The sequence below is a fragment of the Erpetoichthys calabaricus genome, chromosome 16, assembly GCF_900747795.2.
Source record: "Erpetoichthys calabaricus chromosome 16, fErpCal1.3, whole genome shotgun sequence".
NCBI lineage: Eukaryota > Metazoa > Chordata > Cladistia > Polypteriformes > Polypteridae > Erpetoichthys > Erpetoichthys calabaricus.
In genome coordinates, this window is record NC_041409.2 from 91,140,711 (window position 1) to 91,157,430 (window position 16,720).

At 36.4% G+C, this 16,720-nt stretch overlaps 1 protein-coding gene and 1 long non-coding RNA gene across 2 annotated transcripts in view; one reads left to right on the top strand and one right to left on the bottom strand.

Annotated features, from left to right (window-relative positions):
* The window catches only part of LOC127526015 (uncharacterized), a 59,549-nt gene that overhangs the window by 12,499 nt on the left and 30,330 nt on the right, over positions 1 to 16,720 (top strand). The gene's annotated exons all lie outside the window — the stretch shown is intronic.
* bub1bb (BUB1 mitotic checkpoint serine/threonine kinase Bb) overlaps positions 1 to 16,720 on the bottom strand; it is a 56,911-nt gene that overhangs the window by 788 nt on the left and 39,403 nt on the right. Inside the window, exons 17-23 of the mRNA XM_028821648.2 lie at positions 13,817 to 13,989; positions 9,011 to 9,154; positions 7,727 to 7,836; positions 6,703 to 6,864; positions 4,268 to 4,404; positions 3,881 to 4,031; positions 1,085 to 1,215 (exon numbers count right to left, since the gene is read on the bottom strand). Of these exons, the coding sequence (XP_028677481.2) occupies positions 1,085 to 1,215; positions 3,881 to 4,031; positions 4,268 to 4,404; positions 6,703 to 6,864; positions 7,727 to 7,836; positions 9,011 to 9,154; positions 13,817 to 13,989 (1,008 nt within the window). The remainder of the gene's footprint in view (positions 1 to 1,084; positions 1,216 to 3,880; positions 4,032 to 4,267; positions 4,405 to 6,702; positions 6,865 to 7,726; positions 7,837 to 9,010; positions 9,155 to 13,816; positions 13,990 to 16,720) is intronic.

Consider the following 16,720-nt stretch of genomic DNA (forward strand, 5'->3'; position numbering starts at 1 on the left):
TGTGAATTGAATGGCTATGGTTTAAAAAAAAAAAAAAAAAAAAAAGATCCAAAGTGATATTCCTTAGTAGGATTACTGGACTTGACGTCCTTGGAGGGGTGAGCAGCTTACGAAATTAATATGATTTGCTGTTAATTACCAAAAGAATACAACTGAGCTGGTATACAAACCTAAGGAAGTGTACCAAAAGTACATCCTCTAAGAGATACACTCAGAGGAAACCCAAGGCAAGCTACAGGAATAATATCACAGGTGGTCTGGAAAGACCCAAGAATCCATCAAGAGGCCCTGAAGATTATTGGATAAAAAGAAATTGCATCTACTGTACTCAATTCCATTGGGATTTCCCATTTCCCATTGGGATTAATAAAGTATCTATCTATCTTTTAACAGTGAGTCATTAGTTAAGCCAAGCCAACAGGAAAAGGTTCTTGAAAAATACCAAAAGTTCAGTTTTTTGTTTTTTTTTTGTTTGTTTTTTTTAATTGATCCTACATGTTGCAGCTTACAGTGACATTTTATTACATTTATTATAAAATCACAACTGCAGTGTTGCCTCTCTCTTTAAAAATGGGCATTAGAAACATTAATTGTGGCATTACACCACCTTGACTCTCCAATTTAGAGCTACAGGTCAAGCTTGTCTGTAGATGCGATAGCATTTAGGTTGTTCAGCCTTTATGCTCATTTATTTTTTATTATAAGCGAACTTTCAAGGATTGAAAGTTTTTCCAGAAATCAACCACATTAACAAAAACTTTACTTTTACAGTTTTGCAGTAACAATGCTACTGTTATTTTCTATAGAAAGATAGGATTACATTTAATCAAATTACAATAACCATATTAGTACAATGCAGAGTTTAAACCAAATACTGTATGTATAAAAAAAGTTTTTGACTGTGTGATGCAATTGACTCTATTAATTTTCAATTAAGCATATTAAAGTGCTGCATCCATGATCGTAAAATGCTAACTTACAATTTAGACTATGTTAGGTATCCTGTGGAGAAACACAAAGTGTCAAGCTCTTTCTTCAGGGAGGGGGAAAAAAAAACAAAAAAAACAAAAAAAAAAAAACTTACTTTTCATCATTTTCTTTCAACTCTTCCTCATCTTCCTGTACTACATTTAGTCCTGAATCATCTTTGAGTATTTGTATATTTCTCCCTTTTAACATTTTGTACACTGTATTTGCAATGCCAAGGAGGTCAACCTGCAAAAAAAGCAAATGTAGGAAAAAAAACAACAACTTTCAATTCAGTTTTTGTACAGTTTACCTATAACTGAGAAGCTAAATAATTATAAAAGTGTAAACATTTTGAAATGTGTAATTAAAGATTAACATATCATTGAAGTGTGTGTAGGCTTGTGTGTTCGTACTGTGACCACAAAGGGGTGCCACTGAACCCCAAACCTCAGACACAATAGTATTCAACAGTCCCAGGATCAAATAAAGGGTTTTATTATAATCAAATTAATCAAATGTTAAAAAAAAGAAAAAAACAAATCACAATTACAAAGCCAGCGAATCTTTGTTCTCTACTTCTGCTCCGCTTGTTGAGTGTCACCCAGTGCCTCCTGACTCAGACTCATTCAGGTGAGGTCACAGGCTCCTTTTAAGTTGGACCTGGAAATTACCAACGGATGACCCTGAATTGCTTCCAAGAGGACACACCAACACTAGAAGCATGTGGAAATCAGGGCAGTCCTCCCCCAACAGTGCCATCTAATGGTTTGTCACGGGAGGACCACTGCCACCTGTCACATGGGGTATGGAACTGCTTCCTGCCTCCAGCTTCTGCTAGTCCATTTATACATCTCCGGCCAGACAGGAAGTAATTTTCCCATCCAGCTGTCATACCCATCTGTCCTTCATGGCATACACACACACACACACACACACACACAAAATCCCACTGATGCAGCCCATCTATGAAACAATGAAACCTGAAAATAACGTACCTATCACTCCAAGGCAAACTTAGCAGGATCTGTCCCCTTTCTGTATTGTTACTCTCCAACTTGCCCACAATAAAGAATATAGTGCCAATGACACACTACTTTGACACAATTGAAACATGTAGGTCATACTGCCCTCTGATGGCAGTTTACCCATACTAGAAGTTGGATTTTTCAGGACTCTTCTGTATCCTGTCTTATTAACTAGCAACGCCTTAATGTGCATGTAAGCTGTCATTTTATTACACAGGAAATTCAAAAACATATTTGATAATATTTTCTTTTTAAATTTTTATTATCTATAATTTTAATGTATGCTAGCAAATTACTGATATTCATAAATTCCTGTAAAGGTCTGGTGCTCTGCACAGGGTTACTTCTTTTACTGCTAGCAGAATAAGCTCTTGCCCTCCAAAACACTGAATTGGATTAAACGGGTCTGAGAACTATTTTGGATTTTAAATAAAACACAAACTACTGAGCTACTTAATAGCAAATACCTATTCTTTCTTTAGAATGATTTTGCTGAGGCATGGAATAAGAGTGCCACAATACACACACAGCATATAAACAAAAGCTTTCCAGGTTATATTTAAGTAAATGAAATAGAACCTTAGAAGAATATATTTTTCCAAGCTTGTTAATAATAGTTGAATTATTCATACTCTTTGAATTGGTAAAGTCTATAACACACCAACCTAAAAATCCTCAGTATAGTGAGGCTCATCACCTGTTTGAAGCGGCATTCAGTTTAAATCACCTGAGGTTTATAACCAGTTTCTAATTATTGGCATTTGCCTAGGTCCTCCCCCCCCCCAAATAAATAAATAAATAAACCTTATGTATATGTAAAAGCTGGTAAAGAAATTGGTTATGATGGATGAAAGTATACAAGCCCACTTTATTGGCTTTAGTTGATTTTTAAGATTTTTTTTTAAATATTTAAAACCATTTTAACATGTCATTTTTATGTCTATACTTGCTTATTTCCAAGAGGCTAGTTATTTCCATATTACACTTTATTATATTTTACTTTTACTTCATTAGGTTCCCGTTGTCTGTTCTGGGGTAAACCTGGCCTAGAAAATTTGTCTATAAATAATATTGAAGACACAAGGTTCAAAATTCCTGTTTCTGCAATTACTATATTACACATCTATCTATTAGGAAAAAAAAATGATTTTTTTTTATCTGTCACTTATTCACCTTTTATCACTACATTAGAAAGTAGTTTATTTGTAACTTTGAACACTATTAAATAGTTAAGATGCAGGATGAATTAAAGTTAGTTGGGCACAAGTCAACCATATATATTATTATGGATACATTCTGTCTTAAGTAATGGGAGGAATCAATACACATGTATTGCCTAATGCTAACAATGGTTTAAAGTAGTACATTCCTATGCCAGTTAACCATAAGCAGGTTGTTTTGTAAAGGACAATAAAAATATGACAACTGCTTCTTTTTATGCACTCTGAAAAACATTTAAACTAAATGCCACTGTAAGTATTGATATCTACAGTATGTTGCACTCAGGGTGAAAAAACTACAATCTTTTTGTTGTAAAGTGCATTAGGCTATTAATTTATTAAACATATAAAGGGCATATTACAATATAGATTTACTTTAGTATTTTTTTCAAGACTTAAAAAATCATTTCAAAAGCTTGATTTCTAACTATTCTGACAAATATGTGAATTTAGGATTGTATCATTAAGGCAGAGTGATGTAGGTAGGATGATTGGCTTTAAAAAGCAGCTAAATTAAATATTTTTTAAAGGTCTGTCTTAAAAATCAAATGATGAGATCACACAATTTTATACAACATGATAATGATAAGACATGTATTTAAATTGCAACCCATCATTAGAAACAAAACCTAAAATTATCTGCTTCATATTAACTCCTGGCCCCACCTGATAAAGACTTGCACATTCTTCCATGATGTCCGGACTCTGAATGTTTCGAATTACTCGAAATCCACTTAGACAAGTAACTTCAGGCTGCAGAGTTAGGTCCACACAATAGGAGAAATCTGCTACTTTAAGGACACCAGCACTAACCGGACTGGAAAATTAAAGAAATAATACAATAAAATAACTTTGTTGTCTTAAACATATTGCATTTGCATCAAAAATTGCATATTTTATTTGGAATTTATAACATGTTGGAAAAAAAAACAGATGTCCCAAAAAGCTACAACATTGTCTGCTTTTCACTTTAGTTTAATGTGCCTTATCAGTATAAACATGTGAGACTAGTGGACAAAACAAACAATGGTCTAAAGGCCAAAAAATACTCACTCTTCTTTTACAAGCAACGTTTCAAGGCTGATGTCTCCATGGACCATTTGGCAATTGTGCATCTGCTCTACCATTTTGAGAAGATTCATTGTAAAAAAGGCAATAAGATCCTGGCCAGGTCTATTTAGAATAAGATCCTATAATGTAAAAGAACAAGTAGTATACTGTTAAAATATAATGACAATTTACAATTTAGTAAGTACTAAATTAGGATGACAAGAGCTTTTTCTTACACCTTTCACAATAAAATGCTTTCTTAGCATAACAAACAAAAAAAAATATTTAATTGTAAACATTAATGCAGTACTTGCATATTTCTAAAAAAAAAAAAATTAAAGGAACCACTTTTTAATCCGAGTATAGCATCAAGTTAATGAAACCCCTGTGCTATTGATTTGGTCAGTGAAGTAGCGGAGGGGGTTGTTAATCAGTCAGTTTCAGCTGCTCTGGTGTTAATGAGGGGCAACAAAGAGACGACCCCCAAAATAGGAATGGTTTAACAGGTGGAGACCACTGACATTTTTCCCTCTTCATCTTTTCCGACTGTTTTCTCACTAGTTTTGAATTTGGCTATGGTCAGTGTCACTACTGGTAGCATGAGGCCATACCTGGACCCTACAGAGGTGGCACAGGTAGTCCAACTTCTCCAGGATGGCACATCAATACGTGCCTCCCATTGCCAGAATGTTTGCTGTGTCTCCCAGCATAAGCAGTTACTCTAGGAGAGCTGGACAGGGCCCCTCGTATAAGGTCCTTAACCCATCAGCAGGACTGGTATCTGCTCCTTTGGGCAAGGAGGAACAGGAGGAGCACTGCCAGAGCCTACAAAATGACCTCCAACAGGCAGGCCACTGGTGTGAATGTCTCTGACCAAACAATCAGAAGCAGACTTCATGAGGGTGGCCTGAGGGCCAGACATCCTCTAGTGTGCCCTGTGCGCACTGCCCGCCCAGCACCGTGGAGCTTGATTGGCATTTGCCATAGAATACCAGAATGAGCAGGTCCACCACAGGCACCCTGTGCACATGTGACAGATGTGAAAGGGTCTGGAGAAGCCGTGGAGAACATCATACTCCCAGTAACATTGTTCAGCATGACCAGTTTGGTGGTGGGTCAGTGATGGTCTGGGGAGGCAAATCCATGGAGGGACACACATACCTCTACAGACTAGACAACTGCACCTTAACTGCCATTAGGTATTGGGATGGAATCTTTGGACCCATTGTCACACCCAGTGGGTCCTGGGTTCCTCCTGGTGCACGACAATGCCCGGCCTCATGTGGCGTGAGGAATTGATACCATTGACTGGCTCCCATGCTCGCCTGACCTCAATCCAATAGAACACCTCTGGGACATTATGTTTCGGTCCATCTGACGGCGCCAGGTTGTACCTCAGACTGTCCAGGAGCTCAGTGATGCCCTGGTCCAGATCTGTCGTCTCATCAGGTTGGACTGATCATTTTTCTTAGGAGACTAATTCCTTTAACGTGAGCAATGACATCCTTCACATCTTTTACTCTGATGGCCAACGCAATTTATTTTCTATGCTGTGGTGTGCAAGGCCAGTAACATCACTTCAAAGTAAGCCACCAAATCAACAAGATAATTAAAAGCACAGGCTCAGTTACGGGACACACTCTTAACACACCCTTTTATGTAGGAGCAAAGGAGATATGGAGTGCCAGTATGAACAATGCTGCATATCACCTTGGTTGGACACTGGTGCAAACTTCTATCCATCAATTACATTCATCCATGATTTAGGGTTCTATGTTAATAACTCTTGTAACATTAGCAGGGGCGTCTCTGAAAAGCATGAGCTGGAGACAAGGTCTGGTACTGATCATCTTATTAGATAAGGCATAAAGCTACATTCCTGACAGGTAAACAGACTTTAGCTGGCAGTAAGACTGTTATGTTAAGCAGCCGCTTGCTAAGCCAGGACTTGGATTTAAACTTGGCAAAAAGGATAATGCCATCAATTGTTGGTACTTGTGAAGCAATGTAACTGTTAGAAAGAGTCTCGTAAATGTTAAAGGGAGCTATTGATGTCCTCTGGTCAGAACAGATATAGTAAACAGTTCTTTAACTCAGAGGAACATTAACAGGCTAGATGTCTCCTCCTTACAGGCACCTATTAAACTAAGTGCACAATTTTTTTTTTTTTTTTGCACTGCTATGTGGACCTTTTCATGGTTTAACCTTTTTATTAATAATTTAACTGTTTTAATAAAAGGGGTATTTTTTCAGTAAAATATTATACACACACACACATATATACATATATTTTAGTGTCACTCTTTCTAGTTTCATTTAGCCCTGCTAACATTTCTCACTTGCAGCTTTGAAGTTTAGTTCACGTAAACCATGGTTTTCTATGTTTAAATGCTTGGTAAATTTGTTCATGAGGAGGGAAAAAAAACTGCCGAAGTTACCTGTAATCGAGATGTGTTTTGTGTGGAGTAGATAGTCAGGCAGCCATTCTTATACAAGAAACAGCGACACTCGTCACCAAAATATTTCTCTGAATCGTCTCCTAGACGATCTTTTATCTGAGTGTCAATGTAGAAATCCCATGCCAAAGGCTCATATTCAGCCTACAAAAGAAAAAAAAAAAATGCACACACACTTATAAACATTAGCTTTTTCATTTCACTACAAGGGCACATCTTATTTTGCAGAGATTCAAGCAGCATCCATTAGTGTCTCATATTTCTACAGTAGTAAATCACTACTGAAAACTGACCTCTATAAAAAGAGCTACTCAGTAATTCAACCTTTGCTTTTAAAAAACCTAATATCTGACAAAAAGCACACTAAATAATGAAGATATTACCACTCAAAGTAGTCATTACAGCATTTGAAGCAATCGGGTGACTTCAGGAAAAAAAATAGCCTTCAGATAATTTTTGCAATTAATCCACAATCTCATACTACAGCCTAATGAGCAAACATGTTTTACACATTTACTTCAGTTTGAAATATAACAAATTTCTTTAGTCCACTGTACAGAAATATAAAGGGCAACACTGTACTATAGGAGAAAAGTACCTAATAAGTAGGGTATTTCTCAAGCCATGTGACTCAAGCATAACAATTAAAAAACTACAGTATAACTATATTTGAAGTGAATAACTGAAATCTGCTCAGACACCAGAAAGCAGCAATTAATGCTGGATAAGTTTTTATAATAGACTTTCAAGAAGGAAAAAAAGTTCCTATTATCAGTGAAGTTCTATTATCAACTTTGATTAGATTTTCATTACAAGCAAATAAGCTCTCCTTAATTTGTCAGCCATTTTCCTTGCCATATTAATTCAAGATAAAATAAAAGAACGTCTTGATTTTTGGTTACTTCAGTAACAAGCTGCTCAATTTATATCAAAAAAGTAAAATATAAAAGAGGGAAGATTTTAAAAAGCAATACACTACTAAAATAAAAATATTTATAGTCCTTACTTTAATGAGTACATGTCTGTAATCCTCACCACCGGTTTTGAGTTGCCCCAAAAAAATCTTCGCATTGTCAGTAGTGAGAACCTCCTTTTCAATTCTGAACACTTCATCTCCTACAAAACAGTTTTACCAAAAATCAACAAGTGTATTGTTGGTTTGGCAAGTGAGGTAGACAACTTATAATATTTTCCAAGATTATGGATACTGTATATCTAGAGTGATTAACACTATTTTGCAAGAACAGACAAGGGCAGCAAAACAGATTTTAATATTCTGCAATGAAAGAAGAGGAATACCAAAAGATTTACAACAAACAAGAAATTGAACAGAATATGTTGTGCGAAGTTCAATTGAAAAAACAAAACACAAAATGAACCCAAGTCAGATTAACCTATATGTAGGAAAACTCATTCTTTTGCACACAGCAGTCCGTTGCAACAAATACCAAAGCTGAAACCCACTTTTGTTTGCACCTGCCACTACCCCACTCCCTTTTAGGTACCAATATACTGTAAAAACCCATCTAATGTACTTTATAAACATGTACTCCCTTCAAGCTCCTACAACAGCGTTGGGAATTATTTTTTTAACTCAAGTTGTTCAGAATCAAGTCTACTTTCTCTTTGCATTTTAAAATATAGGAAGGAAACCTGAATTTTAAGACTGTAGGCTATCTGGACTGACAATGCAGTGTTTGATTTTTAGCAAACTGCTTATTTTGTCTCCAAGATAAATAGCAATAAATGCTATTTTTTTAAAATGTTTTTTAATGTTTAGAAGAACTGACATTTGAGGTGGAAAATAAATTTCAATTACACATCCTGGCAACTAATACACTGTACACACTTTTGGTCTGAGTGTACAAAAACCAATGGCAATGCTGTGTGTAAAAAACAACCACCACACACATCAACATTTCCCTTTAACACAATATAACAATGAAGTTTTACTATCCATAGGTATAAAAAGAATGCGGTTTCTATTTCCTCAGGCCCAGTAATAATAAATGATCCGTCAATACTAAATACAATCTTTAAACAAGACTTTTGATGCAAGTGAAAAGACTATAAAGTGTTCAGCATTTCCATAAAAATAAATTCCAACATTTTTAGTACTGTAAGTTCTAAAATAGAGTATTAAAAACCAATGATGGTTCAGAGTTTTAAAAAAATCTGTCAAATACAGCAGACAAAACCAAAGGTAGTTTATTGATGAATTTATGTCATTTCAGAGACAACGTTGCATTGCTGACATTTGTCTAGATGTCATTGCTGCCCAAATACTTACCTAAACACAATTCACAACTCTCCTGTACAATAGGCATTTTTCCAATACCAGTATAAAATCCTGGGTAGGAACTAAGAGGTGTGGATATATTTGACAAAAGCTGGTTTCTGACTTCTGTGCTCCAACTGCCTTCAAGCAAGTTTCCTGCAATGTAAAATTAATGTGTAGTGTTAAAACACCAAACCATATATAGGAGATGTATTTCATGTATCATACCTGGAAAACTGGCCACTCAGAGTGTACAGTTAAAAATCGGTTTCCCCCTTTAAGGAAAAGGACTGGTTAACTGCATTTAACATTATATAATACAACTTTTGCAGGTAGGCAGGCAGGAAATTATTCTGTAGTTGTGCAATTCAGAGGAAGAGCAGTATCCTCTGGAAGTGGTTTAGTAGTAGACACCAGGCACATAATCAAATAGGTTTATTCATAAAGGTTTAATGACAAGCCTTAGCCAGAAACTCACTACTTACAGAGGCTGGCACGACTAAGAGTAATAGATGGACTACATAACTATAGATATTAAAAAAAAACAAAAAACATTGTAAACAGCTGGGTGTAACGGCATAAAACAAGCAGCAGTGGATGTCTTTGCACACTCAACACATTTCTCAATCTTTTCATTATTTAATGCTAGCAAATTTGATGTGGCCCGGGAGCATTAAGCATGGCGCTTTTCCTTCTGAATCTAAAACCAGTGAAAGCCGGCTCCAAAACCTAATTCATTGGGTCCCATTCATGAAATGTGAGCAGAATGAATTTCCTTGTAAAGTGTTTATAGATGGGAAAATCCGATACTTATCAATGTTTTAGTAAAGACCGTCTGTTCGTAAAAACAAACAGATCTTACACATGCTCCGCACCAAGTGTGGTCTATATAGCATAACAACAACATTGCACGTACCTATATTACTGATTCCCATTTTATCGAAGCAACTTTAATCCCTTGTATTCCATTAAGGGATAAAACCCAGGGTCAGCTGATGCGGAATGCACAACTTCAAGTCCTTCTTGACCATTTTTGCTGAAGACACATATTGGGTTACTTTTTATCAGTAGGGTATTACCTGCACAATATGCGATTCAAAAATTGCCTGAAATTTAGACTTTTTTTTGGGGCTAGGAGGATAAATATATGGGAAACCCTACAAAACTGTCTTCCATAACTAGACATCAAGATAAGTCGAATGGTATATCCTATGTGGTGGTGTTTTCATACCATTGATTTAGAAGATAAATTGGGAGGTGGAGAACAACACCCCTGTAGTGATTTTAAAGCGTTCATATGTCATTCTTACAAACAAACCACAAGGGCAAAGGCCATACACAAATGGAAAACAAACCATATACATAACAGCATTACTGCGCTGGGCTGTTTATAGTCCCACATGATTTAAAAGGCAGCAGTACACATCGGGTGTTTAACCAGCCAAGGCAGGCACATGTCACTCGTCTTTTCAGATCAATACATTAATTTCATATAGTAGCATGTATTAAGCTCAAATCCTTCATACTTGTCTACATAGTAGTCAACAGGTCATCACCTATATAGATAGACACTAGTGTGGTCACTATGCTCCTTTTTAACCACTCTGGTCAAATGATGAACGGCATCTGGTGATGCACTACCTCTCTGCATGGTATCAACTCTCAATTCAAAATCTTCATGTGTAGCTCCTAGTTGGTCGAACATTCAAAATTCTGCCTCCACCAATGTGTTTAAAAAGTGCTCAAAGATTCTCTTGATTGAGGAATTTTTTTGTCTAAACTCATAATCGCTATTAGGTTTTGTAACCTAGAAATAGTAACTCACTTGTATTTTGTTCTGAGATCTTCACCAATCTTGTAAACTTATCCTGTAATACTTGTTTCTAAACAGTCCCCAAGACTGATGTTTACTTAATTATGCCGACATCTTTTGTAAGTCACTTTGGATAAAACCATTTTCTAAGCAAATAAATATAAATGTACATTCCTTTGATAAATCTCTAAGCGCAGCACCCGTTCATATATCAGTGCAGTCACTGATTATACACAACATATCTGAATTTGGAAGCCTTTAGGGAAAGTTTTCACAAGCTCTTAAAAGGAGCAGGCATGTCCTCACATTGAACAAAACTTGAAGCTAATAACATTAAGCAATTTTTAAGCGTCCACTAAATTAAGTTTCACTAGCTATGCACATTTGTCACTCTGCTGCAAAACAGTTAAATGTAGAAAAGCATAAAGTACAAAAGGAAAATTCCTTACAATAAGATCCGTGACACTATCTACAGAAAGGAAGCCCTGAAAAAGGCTGAAAAGTAAATAAAAAGAAAAAAGGTTATTATTATATGAACTGTGGATGCTCAGCACAGACTGCACTAGTAAGAATGTTCATGGGGTATTGAGTGCAGTTCTGTCAGCCACACTAGAAATGAAAGCATACGGCAATTCTAGAAGCTCTGTAGAGGGAGCAGAACTAAAAGATATTTCTACTCTGATGAACCTCCATAGACTTGAGCAGGAAAAGCTGTGCTCAGACCTATTCAAAGTCTTAAAAATGAAAAACATTTTTTTACTTATGTACTGAAGAGATCCTTTTCTTCCTCCACCATCAATACTACGGTAAGGTTCTACCATACCAGAATTAACAACTCCACCAACTCACACTCTCTGTTTTCACCTCCATTCTTAACCACCTCTCCCAATCTCCTGGTCTGTTGATTTTGCCACCTTTTTTCAGTATAGGGTGGCAGCTATCAGCAATCAGCGTTCACCCTTTCTGCCTCCTCCCAAACATCACCCAAGATTCCCGCCACTCTTTGCCACTGATGTTTCTGATCTCCTCTCCAATCATCCCACTATGTGGCCATGTGACCCTATCCCCTCACATCTACTTCAGCCCATCTTCCCTCTCATCTCTTCAGTTACACACATAATTAAACACCTCATTCAGCTCAGGCACATTTCCTACCATCTTCAAACACACTCCGATAACCCTACTCCTCAAAAAACCAACACTCGACCCACCCCAAGTTAATAGTTACATGCCTATCTTCTGTCCTTTCCTTTTGTGGTCAATGAGCTACAACTTGCTAGAGTTACCAACACGTCATTTGTCCTGATCCTTCTAGACATCTCCTCTGCCTTTGACACAGTCAACCACATCCTTCTTGCCACCCGCTCTGACCCGGGTATCACTGAGACTGCTTTCAGATGGTTTGTGTCCTACCATCTTGGGCAAATCCTACAGTATGCCCTGGCAAGGAAAGTTGTCAAAGGTGCAGAAGACATGCACAGGTGTGCCTCAAGGATCAGTGCTGGGTCCTCTACTCCTCTCTCTATACCCCACTTCACTGGGCTCCATCATTCAATCCTGAAGCAAGCTGATGATACATAGCTGACCCTGTCATTACCTCCCGAGGACAATGCAATATCAGCTAGAGTCTCTGCTTCTTGTGATCCCAGCCAGTCAGTTTGTTCAACTCCCCTTTGTCTCTATACAGCTTGGCTCACTGTCACCAAAACCTGCCAAGGCAGTATGCAACCTTGGGATGGTGATAAATGAGCAGCTCTCTTTATCTGAACACATTTCTACCGTTTATCATTTATGCAGGTTCACGCTGTACAACATCTCCAAGATCAGACCTTATCTGATGGAATATGCAGCACAACGTATGGTTCAGGCTTTGTAGTGGTCGCATCTGGACTAAAGCAACTCACTGCTGGCAAGAATACCTGCATGTGCTATCAAGCCTCTGCAGATGGTTCAGAATGCAGCGGTTAGTCTTATTTAACCAGCTGTGATGGGCACATGTTACTTCTCTCTTCAGGTCACTACATTAGCTCCCTGTAGCAGCACACATCAAGTTCAAATCCCTGATGCTTACCTACAGAGTAGTCAATGGGTCAGTACCTTTGTATATGGAGAAAATGGTGAGGTGCTATGCTACTTCTCGCCCTACAAGTTCTGTCAGGAAAGTGTCTGGTAAGGTCACCTCTGTGTGGTATCAAGTCTCAATCCAGAGTCTTTTCCAGCACAGGTCATACTGTAGTTTGAGAATGAGCTGCCCATCTCCACCTGAAGTGTTGACTCCCTCAATGTATTTAAGAAGCAACTGATAATCCATCTTTTCTATGAATATCTGTCTAATTGATTGGGGGGGAAAAAAATGCACTTGCTGAAGAAACAGGCCCTAGCCTAATGTTACAAAAGAGGTAAACCTAATTGAGTAAGTCACTTTGGATAAAAGAGTCTGCCAAGCAAATAAATGTAAATGTAAGATACTTTTGGAAATAAAAGGGAAGTTCATTTAGGATGGAAGTCAAGAAGTATTTCACAGAAAGTGGGAGCGCGTTACAAAATTCCCCAGACGAAGCAATGCATTTAAACCAGAAATCTTAAAGATTCTTGTTTAAAACAGATTATTTGTATTCTAAAAAGAATAAAAACTGGTTAACTGCAAGGACTGGCTAACATTTAAAGAAATACTCCACCCACATTTTTGATATTATTTGCTGTTGTCCAGCATTTGCGACTAAAGGCCCCTGTTCTGTCCTCCATGAAAACAGGACATTACATTTTTTATTTCAGCCATAACCACAAACCACAATGGGCAATTAACATATAAAAAAATATTTTGTGACAGACTATTCCTTTAAGAAATCTTTTTCCCTTCTCTTTAAATAATGCAATAAATATGCCTTGCTATCCATAATAAACTACATTACCAAGAAGTTATATAATATTTAGACTAAAAATTTTAAAGGCTATGTTCAATACATTCTCATAAAAATAAGATTAAAATAAATGCAGCTTATAACCTGGCATCCTGTCACTTTCATTGCAACTTCTTTTTTCACATGTAAACTCTCCATACAGAGTTTCCTCAGTGACAGTCATCTCTTTGATGGAAGATAACCTGGCAATGGAGGAAGTGGAGGAGCCTGAAGAAACAGATAAACGAACATCTTCCAAGCTGGCTTCCATAATTGGACTAGAAAGAATGAAAATGCATTATTGTGAATATTAAATTTAATTTGCATTTTGTGATCTAGTAATAGTTAAATTAGATGTTAAACAGACACATTAAGTGTAAAACATGTTAAGAACATTCACTCAGCCTAAAGAAGTCTTTAGCTCTAAATACAGCAATTGTGCAAACATACACAGCCTGCTCAAAATATTTAACTCTCACAATTTATTCCTTACATAAATGCTTTATTTTCAGAGCAAACATTTTTTAACTACTTTATTCCTTAACAGGTGCTGTAAGTCAAGTGACTAAGTTAAGCGACCTTTCATATTATCCTTTCAATAATCCTCATATACTGGAGCCACATTCCAAGACTTCATCTCAGCTTTACTAATCCTTACACAAAGCATTCTGAAAGGCAGTGCTATACCACCGGAATCCATTCCTTTTTTGAATTGTTTTAGGTTCAAGCCCCAGGTCTGCTGTGCATGGAGTTTACATGGGTTTTGTCTGTGTCCAATGCTTTCCTCCCACAGTCCAAAGGTTAGCGGAATTGACATTGCTAAGTGGCCCTAGTTTGTGTGTGTTTGCCCAGCGAATGAACTGGTGATCCATCCAGGGATTGTTCCTGCCTTGTGGATGTTGCTTGCTTGGAAAGACTCCAGCTGCCCCACAACACTACTCTGAAGATGGTAATCTTCTTTTTGGATCCCAGTATGGTACAAACATTGTAATTTGTGTTTTCAGATTAAAACGTTTAAGAACCCTTGATTCTATGCATTTCACTCTGCAATATGAAAATGTGATTCGGACTTTAAATTCGTGTGACTAGAAGGTTTTTTGAAATATTTAGACAGATGTTGGAAAATGGATGGATAGAAAAGCTCAAAAAGAATGCATCTTCATGCAGTATGCAACATTGTATAATATAAATAGCAAGTTGTTTCACTATTAACTCTCTCTTCTAAAAACAAGTGAAAAACTAATCTCTATAGGCTGCTGTAGATGTTAAATCTAGCAGAAAGACGTCTAATCTGAGCTTAATCCAGTATTCTTAATTATTTTCCCATATATTAAGTCCTTGCTGAGTGCGAGGCAATAACTATTCCATCTGTAATCTGAAAGCTCCCAGAGTGTCAAGCCAAAATAACTAGTGTTAATTTACATTTAAAACCAGCTTTCAAGAGTGACAGTATATAAAACTTGCAGTGTACACCAGTAACACAATAATTGTTATTCTGTTTGTGGCTCTCATTAGGCAGCACTGATTCTTCAGGATTTTTGCAGGGCACGGTTTATTTTGTGCATCTACTAAAAGCTCCAAAATGATTTTTGCATTCATTTGATTATACACAGTAGACACAGGAAAGACAACAAATGTTTCTCTGAGCCAAAGACTGATTCAGCACTCATAAGGAAAAAGATAGATCCCAAATAATTTACAGTACATTTACATGTTGCCATTTATATGGATATTTCTTTGTCCTCATTTAATTAATTGATAGATATGGTAGAACTGGATTAAAATCTTAAAGGAATAATTCACGCAAAAATGATATGTTTACTGTATATGTTACTCAATCCCATATACTTGGTAGTGATAGAAAAACATGTTTTTATGTAGAATTTAGAGGAAAAAAAAGTTTGATATAATAGAATACAATAGTGACCAATACCAAACAAACAATGTGATCAATGTACATTGGGACCAAAAAAAATCATATGTTACTCATGAATTGAAGACAGGACTCTTGACCAAAGAGGGAGAAGTACTGTAGATCTTCAATTCAAAAAGTCCATCTTATGAGGCTTTAATGTTCTATTTATGATGTGAGCTAATTATCCCAGATGCATCTATTTCATATTAACAAAAACACACATTTTGAACATTTTGTACATATGACTGGATAAGGCAACACGATTAATGTGAAATTCCTTTTTCCATGGATATTTTTCACATTGTTTTCCATTGTACAGCATTTCTCTCTCCATTTTACATGAAAATATAACATAAAAAATTTTTGACCATCGCAAAAGTACATGGTGTAAGTATGGAAAAAAATAAATCACTTTTGGGTGTAGTATTTCTTTAAGCAGACTAACATGATGATACAGGCATATAAGGACATAAATGTTTATTACATACAGGAAATTTCTTACATGTTGAAGTTTAATATTATATATGACTTTATTACAGCTACAGATGACTTTGAAAATGTTTTCCAAAGAGTGTAATAATGTATGTTAAAGATTTATTTCTTCCCAAGGAGAAATTCAAATTTTATAGATAAGCATAATGACAGAACTTTGTAACATGCAACATTGAACAAGCATTCCTTAGGATTCCTAGTTTGTATATTAAAACCTTCCATAACACCTCTACTTTAACCTAATTTTAGCAAACAGTTTTAATCCAAATCATGAATATAGTCAGGGGACACAGAGACTATTAGTAAGCAGGCCACACACAAACACCCACACAAGATTTTATTGTAGTCATTTAACCAAGCACACATTTTTGGGATACCGGGATTTCCTGAGAAAACCTTGTGTAGACATTAACTATGCTAACTATTATACTGTATTTTAAGATTATTATCTCGTTACAATTAGGGGTAGGAGTTATAGGGCATATTTTCAGAAAAGAACATCAGAAAACAACAGAGTTAAAGCTGCTCTACCTCAACAAATACACACAAGGTCATGATTAATCAGTATATTTAATATTCCGAGCAAGTAAAGAAAAATTGTG